At 40.8% G+C, this 17,917-nt stretch overlaps 1 protein-coding gene across 3 annotated transcripts in view; it reads right to left on the minus strand.

Moving 5' to 3' along the window:
* LOC124870041 (piezo-type mechanosensitive ion channel component 2) overlaps positions 1–17,917 on the minus strand; it is a 147,850-nt gene that overhangs the window by 111,510 nt on the left and 18,423 nt on the right. For all 3 annotated transcript variants that reach the window (XM_047368463.1, XM_047368462.1, XM_047368461.1), the window contains exon 3: positions 6,734–6,859. In XM_047368463.1, coding sequence (XP_047224419.1) covers positions 6,734–6,859 — 126 coding nt within the window. The remainder of the gene's footprint in view (positions 1–6,733; positions 6,860–17,917) is intronic.

Here is a 17,917-nt window from a genome sequence, read left to right on the forward strand (position 1 = left end):
GTGTCCCACTTGTTGTTGATTCTTCACAAAAAATTAGAATTTTATATCTTTATGTTTGAAGCCTGAAATGTGGCAAGAGGTTGAAAAGTTCAAGGGGGCCGAATACTTTCACAAGGCACTGTAAATTATGAGGGAGATTGTATCCAAAGACTTGTTACAATCTGAAGAAACTGGGGCTCTGGTTGCTAAATAGGGGAAGACAGGTCAGTGGGTGGCCGAGAAATGGCTTGTTGTGAAATCTAAAAGGGCAGAAACGTCTGTGAAGGGAGGAGGCCACAAGACTCATCCCTGACATCAAGCACTTCACCCAGAGCCAAACTGACTTGTTAAGACTTATCTGTCCACCTCCACACGGATACTCCCATTTATAAAAGCTCAGTGAAGGAGGACAGATGGACTTATCGGCGATCACCAGCATTGGAGATTAAAACAACAGAGGAAATGCCATTTTTAGATTCTTCTGGTACCTTCTGCAAAATCATCATCAACATTATAGAGTCTACAGACATTATGGAGACATCTACATCCTTTCACATGGGAAGGAAGGAGCAAGGGCTCAAATTACCACACAAGTAACTTCCCAGTTTTCTTTAAAATATCTGTGAGACAAATGTAACAGAAACTCTCTGGAATTCCCACTGAAATTGACTTTTGCATAATTATTTTGATGTGCAAATTACAAAGTATGTTTTCAGCTCACTGTGGCTGATTGTTATCACGCTTCACTTTTGATAGGATGCGTCATCCACAGCACAAAGCTAACAAAAACTAGAAACATATACACAGTGTAATCTGTGTTTAGTGTAGATGAAACCTATGCTAAAATCAGCAATATCAGCATCAGCAGACACTTTCGCTTACGTAACTTATAGAAAGTAAAATGTTAATCGTAGCAAAGGTAAAGCTGTCAGTTACAGAAAGTAACATTTGCATTATACGAATGCAATCCATAAGCTCCAAGATGTAACCTTTGTGTTCCAAAAAATAAGTTTTGAATTCTGGGAAAGTAAACTCTAGGTTTTAGAAAGCAGCCTTTGAAGTCCAGGAAAGTAACCCGTATGATCCAGAAAGCAGTTTGTGAGATAAAGGAAAGTAACTTGCATGTTTCAGGAGAATGACCTGTAAGCTACAAAAACAAAAAACAAAAAAATCAGTCAATTCCAGAAAGTAGACTTAGTGTTTTAGAAAAGTAGTCCAAAAGGTCAAATGTATTGTTCAGAAGCTAATCTGTATGTTCCACATAGAACCTTGTATGTTCAAACAAAGTAACCCGCAAGTTCCAAAAAGTAACCTTTACGTGCTTGAAAGTAACCTCTGAGTTCAATTAAAGTAACCTGGAAGATCTAGAAAGTAATTTGTGAGATTACCTGAAAATTACCAGATGTTCTTTCAAAAAAAGTCAGAGCTCCTTAAACTCATACACTTTTAAAGAAAATTAGTGTAGTGGTGGAAAATTGAAACTGTCATCAAAGCCAGAGTAGCTAGGATGAAACACAGAGAGTGGCAAAGATGAAGATAAAGTCCCTTTGTGTTGTTTTAAAGACTCATACTCCCCTACTCACATGTTCAAATAAAATCCAGTGACTGCACGCAAAACCCAGTCTGTTTAAATGTTCTCAAATCCAAACATCTGCAACACGTAATTTCTCCCTGACAACGTTAAACCTTCAGGTGTGGGAGGAAACCCCCCATCCTGACTGTGACTTCATGCTTCAGGAATGCCAGAGGTAAAATGAGGTAGAGTCTGATCCATAGCATGACAGGGGAATACTGTGTAAAACAAACCGAGCTCAGCATGGAGACCTCTGGAATAAAGTGTGAGACTTTCAGTCTGTTGAGGCGGGGCCAGTGTTTCACCCCTGCTCCGAACCAAAAATACCTGTCTTCCAGACTTTATGTCAGCATCATAAAACACCCTTTGTGCTTCCCGGACTGTAAATCTCCATGCAGCACTTTTTTTGCACCGTCTTCTATCTCTGTAGGCCAAGCGCCAGTTACACCTTTCCACAAACTGTAAAACAAAGCATCAACATGTGAGCACGTCATAGTTTTAGTGTTCAAAGACTTGTTTTCACCTTCTAAGCTGTCAGATATCTGGGGATCGGCATTAAGGACACTGACTGCCAAGAAATTTGGACAATTGCAGGAAAATATCCGGAAGTCAGAGAGGTGAATTTTCTCTGCGGACGATTAAGTCAACATGAAATTTAGCAAACTCCACCCATCTGGTGCTCTTTCACGGTTAATACAAACTGTTTGCAAATGCCGCTTAATCCGGGACAAGTCAGCACATAGGAATGACAGATGACTCCAAAGCAAGCCAGCTACGGCTCATCTGGTGACCATTCCCTGACCTGCCTTAACAGCTGGAGGTGTTAGTTCTCCCAGGAAAGGTTTTCCAGTTCATGCTAAGCTCAGCTCAGAGGTCTTGAGGTGGTTTTGGCTGCTACAAACAAAGGAAAGTCTACTATTTTATCCAGAGGGAGGACAACCACTTCATGGAGGAGGACTATCTGTTTATACTTGGCTGCCAAAAGGAAAAGGGTTTCAAGGGGGCTACATACCAGATATAGAAATCTAAGCTAATGCATCTAGTCAGAAATAGTACAAGCATAATGTCAGACTTCCTTTTGCAGTAGAAAAAAAACTTAAATAGGAATAATTTAGGATAAACTTACAGAGGTAAAGTTCCTGCAACATATTTGATAATCATTACAGAGGCACAAAAAAAAACATTCTTGTTTTTCTTTTTTGTTAAAAAAAAGATCTTAATCAATAGCTGCATGACTTTCAGATGCAGTCCATCTGGAGATAGTTTCTTAATCCTGACAATACTGCTTTGCGCAAACACCGCACATTATGTTCTCATGGTACGGTACCAGAACCAGACAGAAAATACATTTAAAAAAGCAACAAAAGTCCAAAGAAAATCTTGAAATACCTTTAGACAGCCTGGAGGAATTTTCATTTAAGATCAGTTTGAAAGATTACAAGAAAGTCTAAATCCTCAGAAGCAAAATATAAAGAGAAAATGTGGCTGGTGAAAACGTCTTCACAGCACTACATGTCAATAAATAACGTGGAGGGCATGCAATGAATACATATACAGGTGCAAAATTAAATGTTAGTTAAATTATTTAAACTTTACTTTACAACATACTATGTCAACATACAATATATCACTATAGACAATGACTAAATACCAAAAACACAGTTTTCAAATGACTGGATTTATTAAGAGCAAACATCCAAACCAACCTGGCCCCATATGAAAAAGTATTTGCCCCATTATGGTGTTGACGTTCACTCGTCACACACTGGCCTGATTAATACCAGACCAGTGGAATCAAAAACATCATTTAACTAGAACCTTTCTCACAGCATGAAGTAGGCTGAAATGCCTCATATGATTCAACTGTAAGAAATAGAGACTGGGCAAAAATGGCATCCAAGTAAGAGGTTCAAAGTGAGCTTCAAAGCTGCCCAAAGGAGAACACAATGTCCTATCTCACAACTGCCCAAAAACATTTTGCAGATCCACTGGAAAATATTTTGTGGACTAATGAGACAAAAGTAGAACTTATTGGAAAGTGTACATCCTGTTACATCTGGTGTAATTATATGCTCTCAGGTTATGCTGCAGAACAACTGTTAAAAGCACACCACCAGCAAGTCGACTTTTCAATGGCTCCAAATAATCCAAATCCAGTCAAACTCTAAACTTAAATCCAATTGACATACTGTGATGTAACCTTACAGGCCCATTCTGCTCAACACCCCAATGTGCCTGAAATAAAACAATTCTGCAAAGAGCAGTGGGCCAAGATTCCTCCACAGAGATGTAAAAAAGTTATTTCAGTTTTTGCCAACACTTGATGGCAGTTTGTGCTTCTAAGGGTGGACAACTAGCTCTTAGGCAAGTCCTTTTTCACATAAGTCCAGAATGGCTCGGACAGCATTTTCCAATGAAAAATGAAATAATCACTTGATGACAAGTGCTTGTTGTGTTTATTCAGGTTATTCTTTATCTAATGATAGTGATATTTGTGTTATTGAAACATCTAGGTGTGAAAAAGCAAAAACAAACGCTTGCTAGGTAGGTAGGTAGGTAGGTAGGTAAGTAGGTAGGTAGGTAGGTAGGTAGGTAAGTAGGTAGGTAGGTAGGTAGGTAGGTAGGTAGGTAGGTAGGTAGGTAGGTAGGTAGGTAGGTAGATGACAGAATTTATAATCTACCAAAAAAGGTTCACTGCCCCTGAGAATCCAGTAATAAAGAGCATATTTAGCCTCCACTCTCTGAACGGCTGTGTGTGTTTCCTCCTGAGGTGATAAGGTTCGTTCTGCTCTCTGAGTTGGCCAAGATTCAACCGAGCAAAGCAAGCTACTTTCATTAGAAAGAACAAGTCATTAGAGCACAAGGTCAGGCTGTGTCCCCCGTCTAGACACATTCAAATTTTACAGCTTGATACCACGTCTCTTGAGAAGCTCAGAGACCAGCTATTAACACCTTTCCAACAGTGAATGAGTAGCTTATTCTGCTTGCTATGCTTGTTGCATTTTTGTTTTCACATCAGCATATGTTTCAAGAGAGTTCATTAAAGTCAGGGAATGGTTACGAATCATGACACTGTATGGTGCTGGAAGTACAGGAAGTAATATTTGAATTCCAGGAGACTAGTCTGTGAGTTTCATTAAAGTAACCTGAACGCTCCAGAAGAAATATGCTGCAGGTTTCAAAAAGTAACCTGTAGGCTCAATAAAAAGCAACCTGTAAGCTCCAGAAAGTAAAATGGAAGTTCAAGAAAGTAATCTGTAGGTTCTTGGACAGTAACTTTAACATTACAGTGCAGTAACCTGTAAGCATCAGCAGAAGCTATCTGTGAATTACAAAAGGTAGGCTGTGAGTGCTAGGAAATTAACCTGTAGGTTCCAGGAAAAGCAACCAGTAAGCCCCAAAAAATGTAATTGTAAGTTCCAAAAAGTAACCTTTGTGTTTTTGGACAGTCAGTCAGTCATTTTCTACCGCTTATTCCATAGTGGGTCACGGGGGAGCTGGTGCCTATCTCCAGCAGTCTATGGGCGAGAGGCAGGGTACACCCTGGACAAGTCGCCAGTCCATCACAGGGCAACACACAAACAACCATGCACACACTCATTCATACACCTAAGGGCAATTCAGAGTGACCAATTAACCTAACAGGCATGTCTTTGGACTGTGGGAGGAAGCCGGAGTACCCGGTGAGAACCCACGCATGCACGGGGAGAACATGCAAACTCCATGCAGAAAGACCCCCAGTTGGGAATCGAACCCAGGACCTTCTTGCTGCAAGGCAACAGTGCTACCAACTGTGCCACCGTGCAGCCCTGTTTTTGGACAGTAACCTTTAAATTACAAAACAGTAATCCGTAAGGTCCAAGAAGAGTAACCTGTAAATACTAGAACTTAGCCTGTGAATTCCAGCAAGGTATTCTGTAGGTACCAGGAAAAGCAACATCCAAGTCCCAGAAAAAGTAACCTGTAGGTTCCAGGAGAAATTACCTGCAAGCGTCAGAAAAAGTAACCTGCAAATTCAGCAAACTAAAATGTAAATTCCAGGAAGTACACTGAATGACCCTAAAATTGACCTTTTTTACATTTTAGATCAAGCATGAATTACATATTTGTCTTCTACAAAAAAAAAAAAAAAATCATACAACTCTGTTTCTTTCATTAATATATTCTTTGTTTAGTTTCTTGTTGAATATGTAAAAATAAAAACTGGAAAGAAATCGCAATGAAATAAGTTTTTGCATTTGTATTTAAAAATTTAAGTTTTGTGCCCCCCCCCCCCCCAGAATACTTTTACCTTCAGCTGAAATGGCAAAAAGTTCGGACACCACTACTGTAGGGTTAGAGGGGTAATCAGTAAGTTGCATTAAAAGAAACCTGTAAGTTTCTTTATCAGGTTCCAAAAAGTACCCTTTAAGTTTTAAGAAAGTACCCTGGAAACACTAGGAAAGGTAAACAGTACGTTGAAGAAAAACAGCCCCCATGTTCTAGAACGTAACCTGTCAATTCCATGAAAAACAACCTGCAAGCTTCAGAAGAAGAAGCCTATAAGTTCCAGTGAGTATCCTGTGAGTTTCAGAAAGCAAGTTCCAGCAAAAGCAACCCATCAGTTCCAATAACCTTTATGGTTTTGAAGTAACCTGCATGTTACAGAAACTCCAGGAAGTACTGTGTAGGTTCTGGTAATCAATGCTTTTGTTCCAGGAAAATAACCTGCAAATTCTGTAAAGGTAAGCTTAAAATTACAGAAAGTTGTAGAAAGTCAAAAATTGTGATGAAAGTGGGGATATTTCTAAAAACAAAACTTTCTCAGCCTGTGGAATGCTCCACCTCCTTTAATGACACCACATCAATTGCTGAGGTCAGAGTTCAAGCAGAAACTGGCCTGCGGGAATAATGGGACACATATGTCTGACACAAACAAACGTGGCAAAACTGCAGATTTCCACCAGGAGCATTAATATCTGGAATCAGTTTAACCAAAATTAACATATCATCTGTAACTTTTTGTAACTCGAGGAAAAAGTAAAAACCAGCAGGATATTTTCTCATCTCTCTTTCAAATAGACAAGAGCAATCGAAGGGCCCTCCATCACCCAACTTAGATCCTCAGACGTGCTCCACTTCTTCTGCACACAACAGAGCTCTGCCTCAGAGCTTCAATCACAAAGGCTGCAGTGTACTCACAGTTGAAGTCGGAGGAGATGGAGTTCCTGGCCAGGAGGCTGTTGACGGTAATCTGATAGATGATGTGCAGCAACAGGAAGGACATACTGGTGAAGCAGAGGGACTGCAGCAGACGCCCTGTGTGGCCTAAACAGAAAGAATGAGCACAGTGAGTTCAACACGTTCAAGCACTGATGGTTTGAGAACTTTCTGTTAAAATGTTCTCGGTATTTCTGAGCTTTTACACAGTAGTTATGGAGGAATGCATTAAAAATGTACAGCTGTTTTCTATTGATATTATGTGCTATACGCTGAGAAGCTGCTTTGAGTGAGCTGCAAAAGGAGACGGGGCAACATTGAGAGAGCCCGAGGAGACTTTTCAGCAGATCACCATACATATGCTGGAATAAAGCTGGCGCTACCTCCACTGAGCACAGCTAATTTCTGTCAAAACGTAACTCTCTAATACACTGTCAAAGAAGAACTAGCTTTTATTCAGCACTGATTTGGCTTCTGCTTTTGGTGACTGATGTCACTGTGAGCTGTTTAAAAAACTAAAGATGTTAAATGAGATTGCTTCTTTCCCAAATAATGCAGGTAAAGAACAGAGCAGCTGGAAGACATGGTTGATCCTGGGTGGGAAGGAAGGGAGCTGCCACAGCTGTTCAACACATGACTACTTTATAGTGCACCTACAGGTATTTGGGATAATTTCAGGACTTGTTGTGGTGATAATTCCCTTGCGAAGGACAGGTTGAACTCATAAAAAAAAAGTTCATTTTCATCCTCAAACCTAATATTTTTTGACAACCTCAGAAAGAAGTTACAGCCTTCCATTTTGTTTCACGGTTTACCCTCTTAGATTAGATTATCATACATCCACTCACTCTGATCCAGTGCTCAGTAATGCAGAATGTTTTCTTCTCATTAGGTTTACAGCATCCCCGTTGGGAGAGTTTTACTGTGGTTCTGTGCAATCTCCTGACTAAATAGAGGCGCTACCGCTGAGCCCCCTGGCTAGTAACGGTTCCTACAAATTATCCAAGCCAAACTACCAGAATTTTCCAAGCTCAAATTTCCAGAGTTCTGAATTACCCATTTATCAGATGGATAAATAGACAGAAGGAAGGATAAATTGATGCATAAGTGGGTGATAGATAAACAGATCTATGGACAAACTGATGGATGACAAGATGGACACAAGGAAGGATATATGGATGAAAAGGTGATAAACAGACGGACAAATTGAAGGACATATGGACAGATAGCAGGAAGGATAAATAAATGGACCTATGGATTGGTGACAGACAGATGGATGGACAAAAAGAAAGATAAATCGGTGGGTGGATCAGATTGATGGATGACTGGTTGGATGAATGGACAGAAGGAAGAATAAATGGACAGATGGAAGGGATGGACACGTGATAAACGGACAAATGGATGGACAGATTGATGCAAGCTTCTTTGCCATGTTCTATATGAAAACCATGAAAAAACACAATGATTAGGGCAACTCACTCCTAAAGATTCAGACAATAATCATGCGGAAAATGGAACAAGGAAAAAAGTCTGAAATTACATATATTATTTAATAATGTCATACATACCTTCAAGTCTCTTAACCTGTCTGGAAAATTATTTATAGTTGTGAAACCGGCAGACAGTCATGGTGGGGAAACTAAAGCAGAGTCACCCATCACTGTTTTAAAACTACAGTTGGCATTGTACATTGGCATGTAGTTAAAACTTTACATTATACAATTATTGGTTTTTAATGGTTTAATTATTACAAAAAGTCCAGATTTCTAATAGGCCTTAAAGCCCAAAGCTGAGGCATGTTGGACCTATTTGTTTCACAAAACCTTTATTATGGTGGTGGGCGGCAGGCACCACATGCATGAGACCAGCATTATACAGGTCCTTCTCAAAATATTAGCATATTGTGATAAAGTTCATTATTTTCCATAATGTAATGATGGAAATTTAACATTCATATATTTTAGATTCATTGCACACTAACTGAAATATTTCAGGTCTTTTATTGTCTTAATACGGATGATTTTGGCATACAGCTCATGAAAACCCAAAATTCCTATCTCACAAAATTAGCATATCATTAAAAGGGTCTCTAAACGAGCTATGAACCTAATCATCTGAATCAACGAGTTAACTCTAAACACCTGCAAAAGATTCCTGAGGCCTTTAAAACTCCCAGCCTGGTTCATCACTCAAAACCCCAATCATGGGTAAGACTGCCGACCTGACTGCTGTCCAGAAGGCCACTATTGACACCCTCAAGCAAGAGGGTAAGACACAGAAAGACATTTCTGAACGAATAGGCTGTTCCCAGAGTGCTGTATCAAGGCACCTCAGTGGGAAGTCTGTGGGAAGGAAAAAGTGTGGCAGAAAACGCTGCACAACGATAAGAGGTGACCGGACCCTGAGGAAGATTGTGGAGAAGGGCCGATTCCAGACCTTGGGGGACCTGCGGAAGCAGTGGGCTGAGTCTGGAGTAGAAACATCCAGAGCCACCGTGCACAGGCGTGTGCAGGAAATGGGCTACAGGTGCCGCATTCCCCAGGTCAAGCCACTTTTGAACCAGAAACAGCGGCAGAAGCGCCTGACCTGGGCTACAGAGAAGCAGCACTGGACTGTTGCTCAGTGGTCCAAAGTACTTTTTTCGGATGAAAGCAAATTCTGCATGTCATTAGGAAATCAAGGTGCCAGAGTCTGGAGGAAGACTGGGGAGAAGGAAATGCCAAAATGCCAGAAGTCCAGTGTCAAGTACCCACAGTCAGTGATGGTCTGGGGTGCCGTGTCAGCTGCTGGTGTTGGTCCACTGTGTTTTATCAAGGGCAGGGTCAATGTAGCTAGCTATCAGGAGATTTTGGAGCACTTCATGCTTCCATCTGCTGAAAAGCTTTATGGAGATGAAGATTTCATTTTTCAGCATGACCTGGCACCTGCTCACAGTGCCAAAACCACTGGTAAATGGTTTACTGACCATGGTATCACTGTGCTCAATTGGCCTGCCAACTCTCCTGACCTGAACCCCATAGAGAATCTGTGGGATATTGTGAAGAGAACATTGAGAGACTCAAGACCCAACACTCTGGATGAGCTAAAGGCCGCTATCGAAGCATCCTGGGCCTCCATAAGACCTCAGCAGTGCCACAGGCTGATTGCCTCCATGCCACGCCGCATTGAAGCAGTCATTTCTGCAAAAGGATTCCCGACCAAGTATTGAGTGCATAACTGTACATGATTATTTGAAGGTTGACGTTTTTTGTATTAAAAACACTTTTCTTTTATTGGTTGGATGAAATATGCAAATTTTGTGAGATAGGAATTTTGGGTTTTCATGAGCTGTATGCCAAAATCATCCATATTAAGACAATAAAAGACCTGAAATATTTCAGTTAGTGTGCAATGAATCTAAAATATATGAATGTTAAATTTTCATCATGACATTATGGAAAATAATGAACTTTATCACAATATGCTAATATTTTGAGAAGGACCTGTAAATGTTGCAAAAAGTCAGTTTAGGTATTGAAAAAGTCTGAACAGAATAGAGACACAGCCCACTGTGTTTTAATTATTTTGGAGGGAGTTAGGAAAAGGATTTCAGTAAACTCAATGCTCTGTTTTGATGGTCCGTTTCATTTTGCCTTCTGAGCCTAAAGGACGAGTGGATCTGTTTTGTTAATTTAAACCCAATGTTTGGCATGAATAATTCATTAAGGTGTAAGGTTTTGTTTTTTTTAAAGCCACAAGAGTGCCGTTTGTCCTACAGGACGTGTCAGTTTGAGACTTTAGAGACAACTTGTTTGGGTTTTAACTCTGAGTATTTGGCTTGAAGGCATTTAATTCTCAATGGAGGGAAACAAAATGTGAAGTATCACTCTAATATTAGCAGCTAACATTTTAAAAGCCTTACATGAGACATCCTGTGGGTTGTTGAATGGACTGATTCTCGAAGGGAAGCCTTTTAGTACTCCTGCATAAATTTGTATGAATATTTTATGTTTTTGTGGATTTAGCTCATTTATGGTCCAGCATTGGCAGTTTGGCTTTAACTCCTATCCCAGGTTGGCTTTTTAAATCCCCGCTGTCGTCATCGTCTTACTTTCTCAGACCCACAGCACATTTTTCCCACCTTGTTAATTCTGGCACGAGCTTCTTCATTTGAGACAAATTGCATAAAAGATGAGAAAAAGAATATACAATTAATTTCCCCAAAGACCATGGGAGTTATATTAGGTTTGAGTGCTGTCAGTTCAAGGAATTCTTAATCTGTTGATGGAGATGGTGCGACTATGAAATCTGCACAATGCCTTCTGTTTAGGAAGCATATAAAATTCCTTCCCATGGGAGTGTTTGGAGACTGAGTAAGGAACCAAAGTGCCAGACACAAACTGTCTTCAGGCAACAAAATTGCTATAAGGAAAGATGGAGAACAAGCAGGAGAAAGTTGCCCAGAGCCCTTGGAGCTGATTTGGATACAGAAATGAACTAAAACTCCTCCATACTTCATATTTACAAGCATTCTTTCTCTTAGCGGTGATAGCCCAGGGAATTAAAATGGGAAAATAGCACAATTTATTACTTGCTTTTGGATTTATTAAGCCAAATTTGGTGTTGTTACTCACATTGTCACATATAAAACACCGAGCAGTTTATTGTGTGACACCGTGTACGCACTCGTAAAAACAGAGCTTTGCGCAGACGTGTGGCAGGCGTATATTTTCAGTTTGCATTGAGTTTGCCTCGAGGTCTTGAGTTTAGAACGTCCAACTTTATGGGGCCTTTATCCTTCACTTACAATATAACATAAATTTGGTTGTTTGTTATTAAAACAAAGATATTGTGAAACTTGATTATTTTTTAATAACAACAGAATTATTTTTTGATTCTCAGGTTCGGTCTATTTGTAACATTGAACTTAGTCTGCAATGAGCAAACCTATAAGGAGAGTTTTATTTTGTATAAAGTATGTGTGAACATTATTTTGAAAGGCTTAAATAATCCCTTTTAAATCACTACTTTAGTTCCCTTATTACTATGGAGGATATTTTTGCAGTAATGTATTCTAAAAAATAATGTTTTGAAAAGCATCCTTAAACATCACTTTAACAGTGCTAATTCCTGCCCATTAGGTATTTGAAACATTTTTTTAGTGACAATCCAACATGCATAAAACTAACACTCATCCATCCAACCGTTTTCTAGACCCGCTTCTTCCATAGTGGGTCACGGGGGAGCTGGTGCCTATCTATAGCAGTCTTTGGGCGAGAGGCGGGGTACACCTAAATCTTCCATCAGGAACCTTGGTGTAACCTTTTGACTCTGCTTTCTCCTTAGGCACCCACATCAAATCTCTGGTTCACTCTTGTTTTTATCATTTATGTAACCTTGCTAAGTTAAGTCCCATTGTGTCACGTTCTGAACTTGAGATTACTATCCATGCATTCATTTCCTCACGTTTGGATTACTGTAATGCTTTATTTACCTGTCTTAGCAAAAACTCCCTGGAACGTCTCCAGGTTGTTCAGAACGCTGCTGCTAGACTTCTGACAAAATCTTCTAAGTATTCCCACTCCACACCGTTACTCATCCAGCTGCACTGGCTCCCCATTAAATTCAGAGCTCAGTTTAAGATTCTGGTCCTGACTTATAGAGGTCTTCATGGTCAAGGCCCAACTTATATCAGTGAACTCTTATATCCGTACAATCCCCCCAGGTCTCTGAGGTCATGCGATAAAGTCCTACTGGCAGTACATCACACAAGGCTGAAAACTAAGGGTGATAGAGCTTTTGCAACAGTAGCTCCCCGACTCTGGAACTCTATCCCCTTGTGTATAAGGACTGCGGATTCGGTGGTGTCTTTTAAAAAACAGCTAAAAACTCATCTTTTTAGGCTTGCGTTTGGTTAGTTTATTTTTGATTTTATCTTATCTTCTATTTTACATTTATAAATATATTATTCCAATTGTGCCTTGTATTAGTGTTGTGAAGCACTTTGTGATCTGTGTCTTGAGAGGTGCTATATAAATAAAATTTTACTTACTTACTTACTTACTTACCCTGGACAGGTCGCCAGTCCATCACATGGCAAACAAACAACCACGCACACACTCATTCACTCCTAAGGGCAATTTAGAGAGATCAATTAACCTAGCAGTCAAGTTTTTGGACTGTGAGAGGAAGCCGGAGTACCCGGAGAGAAGCCATGCATGCACGGGGAGAACATGCAAACTCCATGCAGAAAGTTGAACTGAGGACCTTCTTGCTGCAAGGCAACACTGCTACTAACTGCGCCACCGTGCAGCCCCACAGACACAGCAAGGTATCTTGGTGATTTTCCCATTGCTAGTTGGATTTTTGCAGAAGATGTAACTTTGTAAAAATACATTTCAAATCCAGACTTTTCAAATAACATTACAGCCTATGGGCCGGATTCTGAGACCTCTCTGTGCTCCGATGGGATTTAACAGATAACCATAATTCTCACAACAATAAATGGAATTGTCTGAAAGTGGACACAATCTCCTACAAAATTTCCAAAAAAAATGTATGAAACTTAAAGAAAGACTCTACAAGTTTCTCCTTCAGGTAAGTCCTTAATTATGGGGCGGTGCATGGCGAAGGTAGAGTGGGCGCCCCACACACAGAGGGTAATAGTTCCTTGAAGCAGCAGTCTGGGGTTTGATTACCCACCTCAAGACCTTTGCTGCATCCCCCAAGTTTTTACCAAGCGTTCAAACTACAAAAAAAACCTTTAATGTATGCAATCTGTCATGATTATAACAAGAGACCCTTTATTTAAAAAAAACAATATTTAACTTAAGTCTAGAGTTTATTGTGAAAGACTGGCATCACACTAGTTTCCAGTCAGAAATGTCGCCCTGACTGCGATCCTGTTTGTTGTACCTTCCTCACACCAGCGTCTGTCATCCTGCAGTCCGTCCTTGATGACAGACAGGTGAGGCAGCCAGATGGGATACAAGTCCTGGCTTGTTACACCCAAACAGTATCTCATGCTATCCGACGCCTCGGGTGTTATACCGCCACTGTTTATCTGATCTGCATAGGGTACATTGTTCACATTAACAATAAGAATCTTTAATAAAAATACACATAAAGTTGAATTGTAATCTGCTGCAGGCTAACCCTGTTAAATACAGAATAAGAGTATTGCTTTTATGATATGACTTGAGGGGAACCGCAGAATATTTACGTTTGTTTTACAGCAATGGGTTATTTCTGTGTGATTTTTTCTCTGTGGCTTGGCTTTTTGATTATATAACTATACATGACTCTGCTTTCAACTTTTAAAAACATCCTTAATTAAATCTGTCAAGAATTTGACATTTTTACAGCTTTTCAAAACACTACTTTGTATTCTGCAAAGAAACATGTTTATTTAGATTGAATTTCTTGATCCGATTTTGACAACAGCAAATAAGATTAGTCGAAAAGACAAAACAACTAGCAAGAACAGGACTTAAAATGTATTGTAGTGGATTTCTGCAGAGAGGTTGTGAGCAGTAAATATCTTAATATCTTAACCTAATTTCTTTGATCAAGCAAAGATAGTTTTCCAGCTATTGGAGAACAGGACCAGGACGAAAGCCCAGTCTCAATAAATGTGAATAGAAAAACACTCTTTTATAAACCTTTAAGTTGCTGTCACATTTGCATTAAATGGTTATTCCTATAGGCCCTATGATTATTTAAACAAAGGAATGCACATAGGTCTTTAACCTTGAGTAAAAATACGGTGTTTTCATCTTAATAATATCGAGACTTACAACAAAAATGTATAACCTGATCTAAATGCTTTTATTTAAAATGGTAAAGCAAAAAATATCCCTGCTGCTGATAAACTAATATGTTGAATTTTACAATTAAATAGTGCCATCTATAACACTTTTTTATTATTATTTGGATTTATAAGCTTAAGCTCTACTGATTACTTTAACAGGTGCTTATTTTTGCTTATCGAAAGCTGAGTAACACAAGTATACAAGCAGATATTAGCTGTTTGACTGGTCGATCTGTCTTCTTAATAGGAATGCTGCTCATAGATTTCCAGCAGTAGTTTTAAAACAGTGTTACCTTAACGAGAGTGATGGGTGGTGCTCCATGTTGTTTGTCTTTCTTGTGAGAAAAATTAAAGTGTAGTAGCCTTTTTTCTGCTAGCTGACCAGCATTTTGCAGTAACAGGTGGGAGAGGGAACACACTGGGTTGCTTAAAAAAAACTCTAGTCGCTTTGGCAATAATTTTGGCATCTCAAAAGGATTTTAAACTGCAGGAACTGTATGATGAAATATTTCACTCTGGCTCACATTCCCATCAAATATTTCCTCCGACCAGACAGATTTATACCTTTGGTTTTGTTTCCCCTGTGTCACATGGTAAGACCATTGTTGCCAAGTGCGGACCAAATCCGTCGTCTGTAGGCATGGGCCGTTTTTTAAGCAGGAAAGTACACAGAGTTCTTAAAAAGTTCTGGTTTCCAAATCACTACATTTTCCATCATACCGTTCTTGCAGTTTAAGTGCTCTAAATGAGACATTAAGGAAAGTGCCCGAGTGACAAGAGTTTAATGGAGCAACACAGCGTTGCCCTCCCCATGTTTGTTGCTGTGCACTGCTGGTCAGCAGGTCAGAGAAAGGCTCCCTAATTTTGCCCTTACTTGAAGGAAAGACTCGTAATCGTACTCGCCGTCTTCTGCTTCTTCCGGGACCGGTTCGCGGGGGCAGCAGACTCAGTAGAGACGCCCAGACGTCCCTCTCCCCAGACACCTCCTCCAGCTCCTCCAGGGGGAGCCCAAGGCGTTCCCATTCCAGCCGAGAGACATAGTCCCTTCAGCGTGTCCTGGGCCGTTCCCTGGGCCTCCTCCCGCTGGGACGCGCCTGGAACACCTCCCAAGGAAGGCGTCCAAGAGGCATCCGATATAGATGCCCGAGCCACCTCAACTGGCTCCTCTTGATGTGGAGGAGCAGCGCCTCTACTCCGAGCCCCTCCCGGATGGCCGAGCTCCTCACCCTATCTCTAAGGGAGTGCCCGGCCACCCTACGGAGGAAGCTCATTTCAGCCGCTTGTATCCGTGATCTCGGTCATGACCCAAAGTTCATGGCCATAGGTGAGGGTAGGAACATAGACTGACCGCTAAATCGAGAGCTTCGCTTTTTTCGGCTCAGCTCTCTCTTCACCACAACAGACCGGCACAGTGCCCCCATTACTGCGGCAGCCGCACCGATCCGTCTGTTGATCTCCCACTCTATTCTTCCCCCACTCGTGAACAAGACCCCAAAATACTTGAACTCCTCCACTTGAGGCAGAAGCTCCCCACCAACCTGAAGAGGACAAGCCACCCTTTTCCTGTCGAGAACCATGGCCTCGGACTTGGAGGAGCTGATCTTCATCCCAGCCATTTCACACCGAACCGCCCCAGTGCATGTTGTAGGTCTTGGCTAGAGGGGGCCAGCAGGACCACGTCATCTGCAAAAAGAAGAGACGAAATCCACTGGTCCCCAAACCAGACCCCCTCCGGCCGTTGGCTGCACCTAGATATCCTGTCCATAAAAGTTATGAACAGGACCGGTGACAAAGGGCAGCCCTGCCGGAGTCCAACATGCACCGGGAACACGTCCGACTTAGTGCCGGCAATGCGGACCAAACTCCTGCTCCGCTTGTACAGACACTGGATGACCCCTAATAAAGGGCCCCTGACTCCAGACTCCTGGAGCACCCCCCCACAGGGCACCATGAGGGACACAGTCAAATGCCTTCTCTAGGTCCACAAAACACATGTGGACCGGTTGGGCAAACTCCATTGAACCCTCGAGTACCCTGTAGAGTGAAGAAAAGACAAATTTAGGAATTTGGGGAAAACTTCAGTGAGTCATGCTCACCAAAGGTGCATCACCATCACCCCATCACAGTTTTGTGATTGATAGATTTTTTAATAATCTGGTGTTAGTCTCCTGCATTCAAATGTCAATCATCTACCAGCAAGAGGTCACTGAACATTACTTTGGTTCGATCGGGTATTATAAAGCGTTTGTAATTAGTTCATTAACCCACAGGCCCAAACAGGAATCAGAACCACAATCAACCGATATAGGTTGGAATATAAAATGTTCAGAAAATTGAGCGCGGTGCTGATGGTGTAGGGGTTAAGGGTGCGACCATATACGGAGGCTACAGTCCATGAAGCGGCCGTCCCGGGTTCGAGTCCTGGACCCGGCGACATTTGCAGAATGTCTCCCCCTCTCTCTGCCCTTCTTTCCTGTCTGCCTACTGTCAAAAAAAAATAAAAAATAAAGGCCACTAGTGCTGAAAAATATCTTTAAAAAAAAGTAAAATAAAAGTAAAAATAACGTACATAAATGAACAATTTTATGATTATTAATCTAAATAATTCTGACAAAATACACTAAAGTGCATTAGTTAAGTACATGGGTCCTTTTCTGTTTTGGATAAAATCAATGAGATCCTGTTGAACATTTAAGTTTATGATGTCTGTGTAAATACTGTGATCCTGAGAAAGCTTGGCATATCCTCTCAATGTTCAGACACCCTGAGAGGCTTCTACAGAGCTCTGATAAAGTATTTGTCCCTTTCTTCTGCTTTTCCTACCTTAATAAAGGCATTCATCATTTGAAAACTCCAATTTGTATTTACTTAGATTGTCTTTGTATGATATTAAAATGTGTTTGATGATCTGAAACATTCACATGTCACAAAAAAGCAAAAAAAAAAAAAAAAGAAGAAATCTGTAAGTGGGCAATTACTTTTTCATGAAACTTAGCCAGTCCATGACTGGTTGTGTTTGGTGTTAAAAAGGCAGGAAAGTTCTCACATTACTATAAACTGACTATATGAATACTGATGTTTATGTTAAACCACACTTGAAGTCAACAGCTATTAAAGAGGTGAGCCTCCAGCTTTACTAGAAGCCCTCTTTTCTCTTCAACTATTGATGAGCTTGTAAGTGGTCCACTTTCTCTGCGCCCTCCTCTCCTTCCTCCTTTCTCTTCCTCCCTTTACTTCCTGCCTGTTATTTCAGCTGGAGACGAATCTCGGACTGGATGCTGCTCCCTCCACCTCCGCCAATATGGCTTTATGTATTATTAAACACTGCACGCGGTCTCCTCCAGAAACCTGTATTATTGCTGTAGAGGTCTGGGAGG

Source organism: Girardinichthys multiradiatus, chromosome 6 (genome assembly GCF_021462225.1).
Source record: "Girardinichthys multiradiatus isolate DD_20200921_A chromosome 6, DD_fGirMul_XY1, whole genome shotgun sequence".
Classification (NCBI taxonomy): Eukaryota; Metazoa; Chordata; class Actinopteri; order Cyprinodontiformes; family Goodeidae; genus Girardinichthys; species Girardinichthys multiradiatus.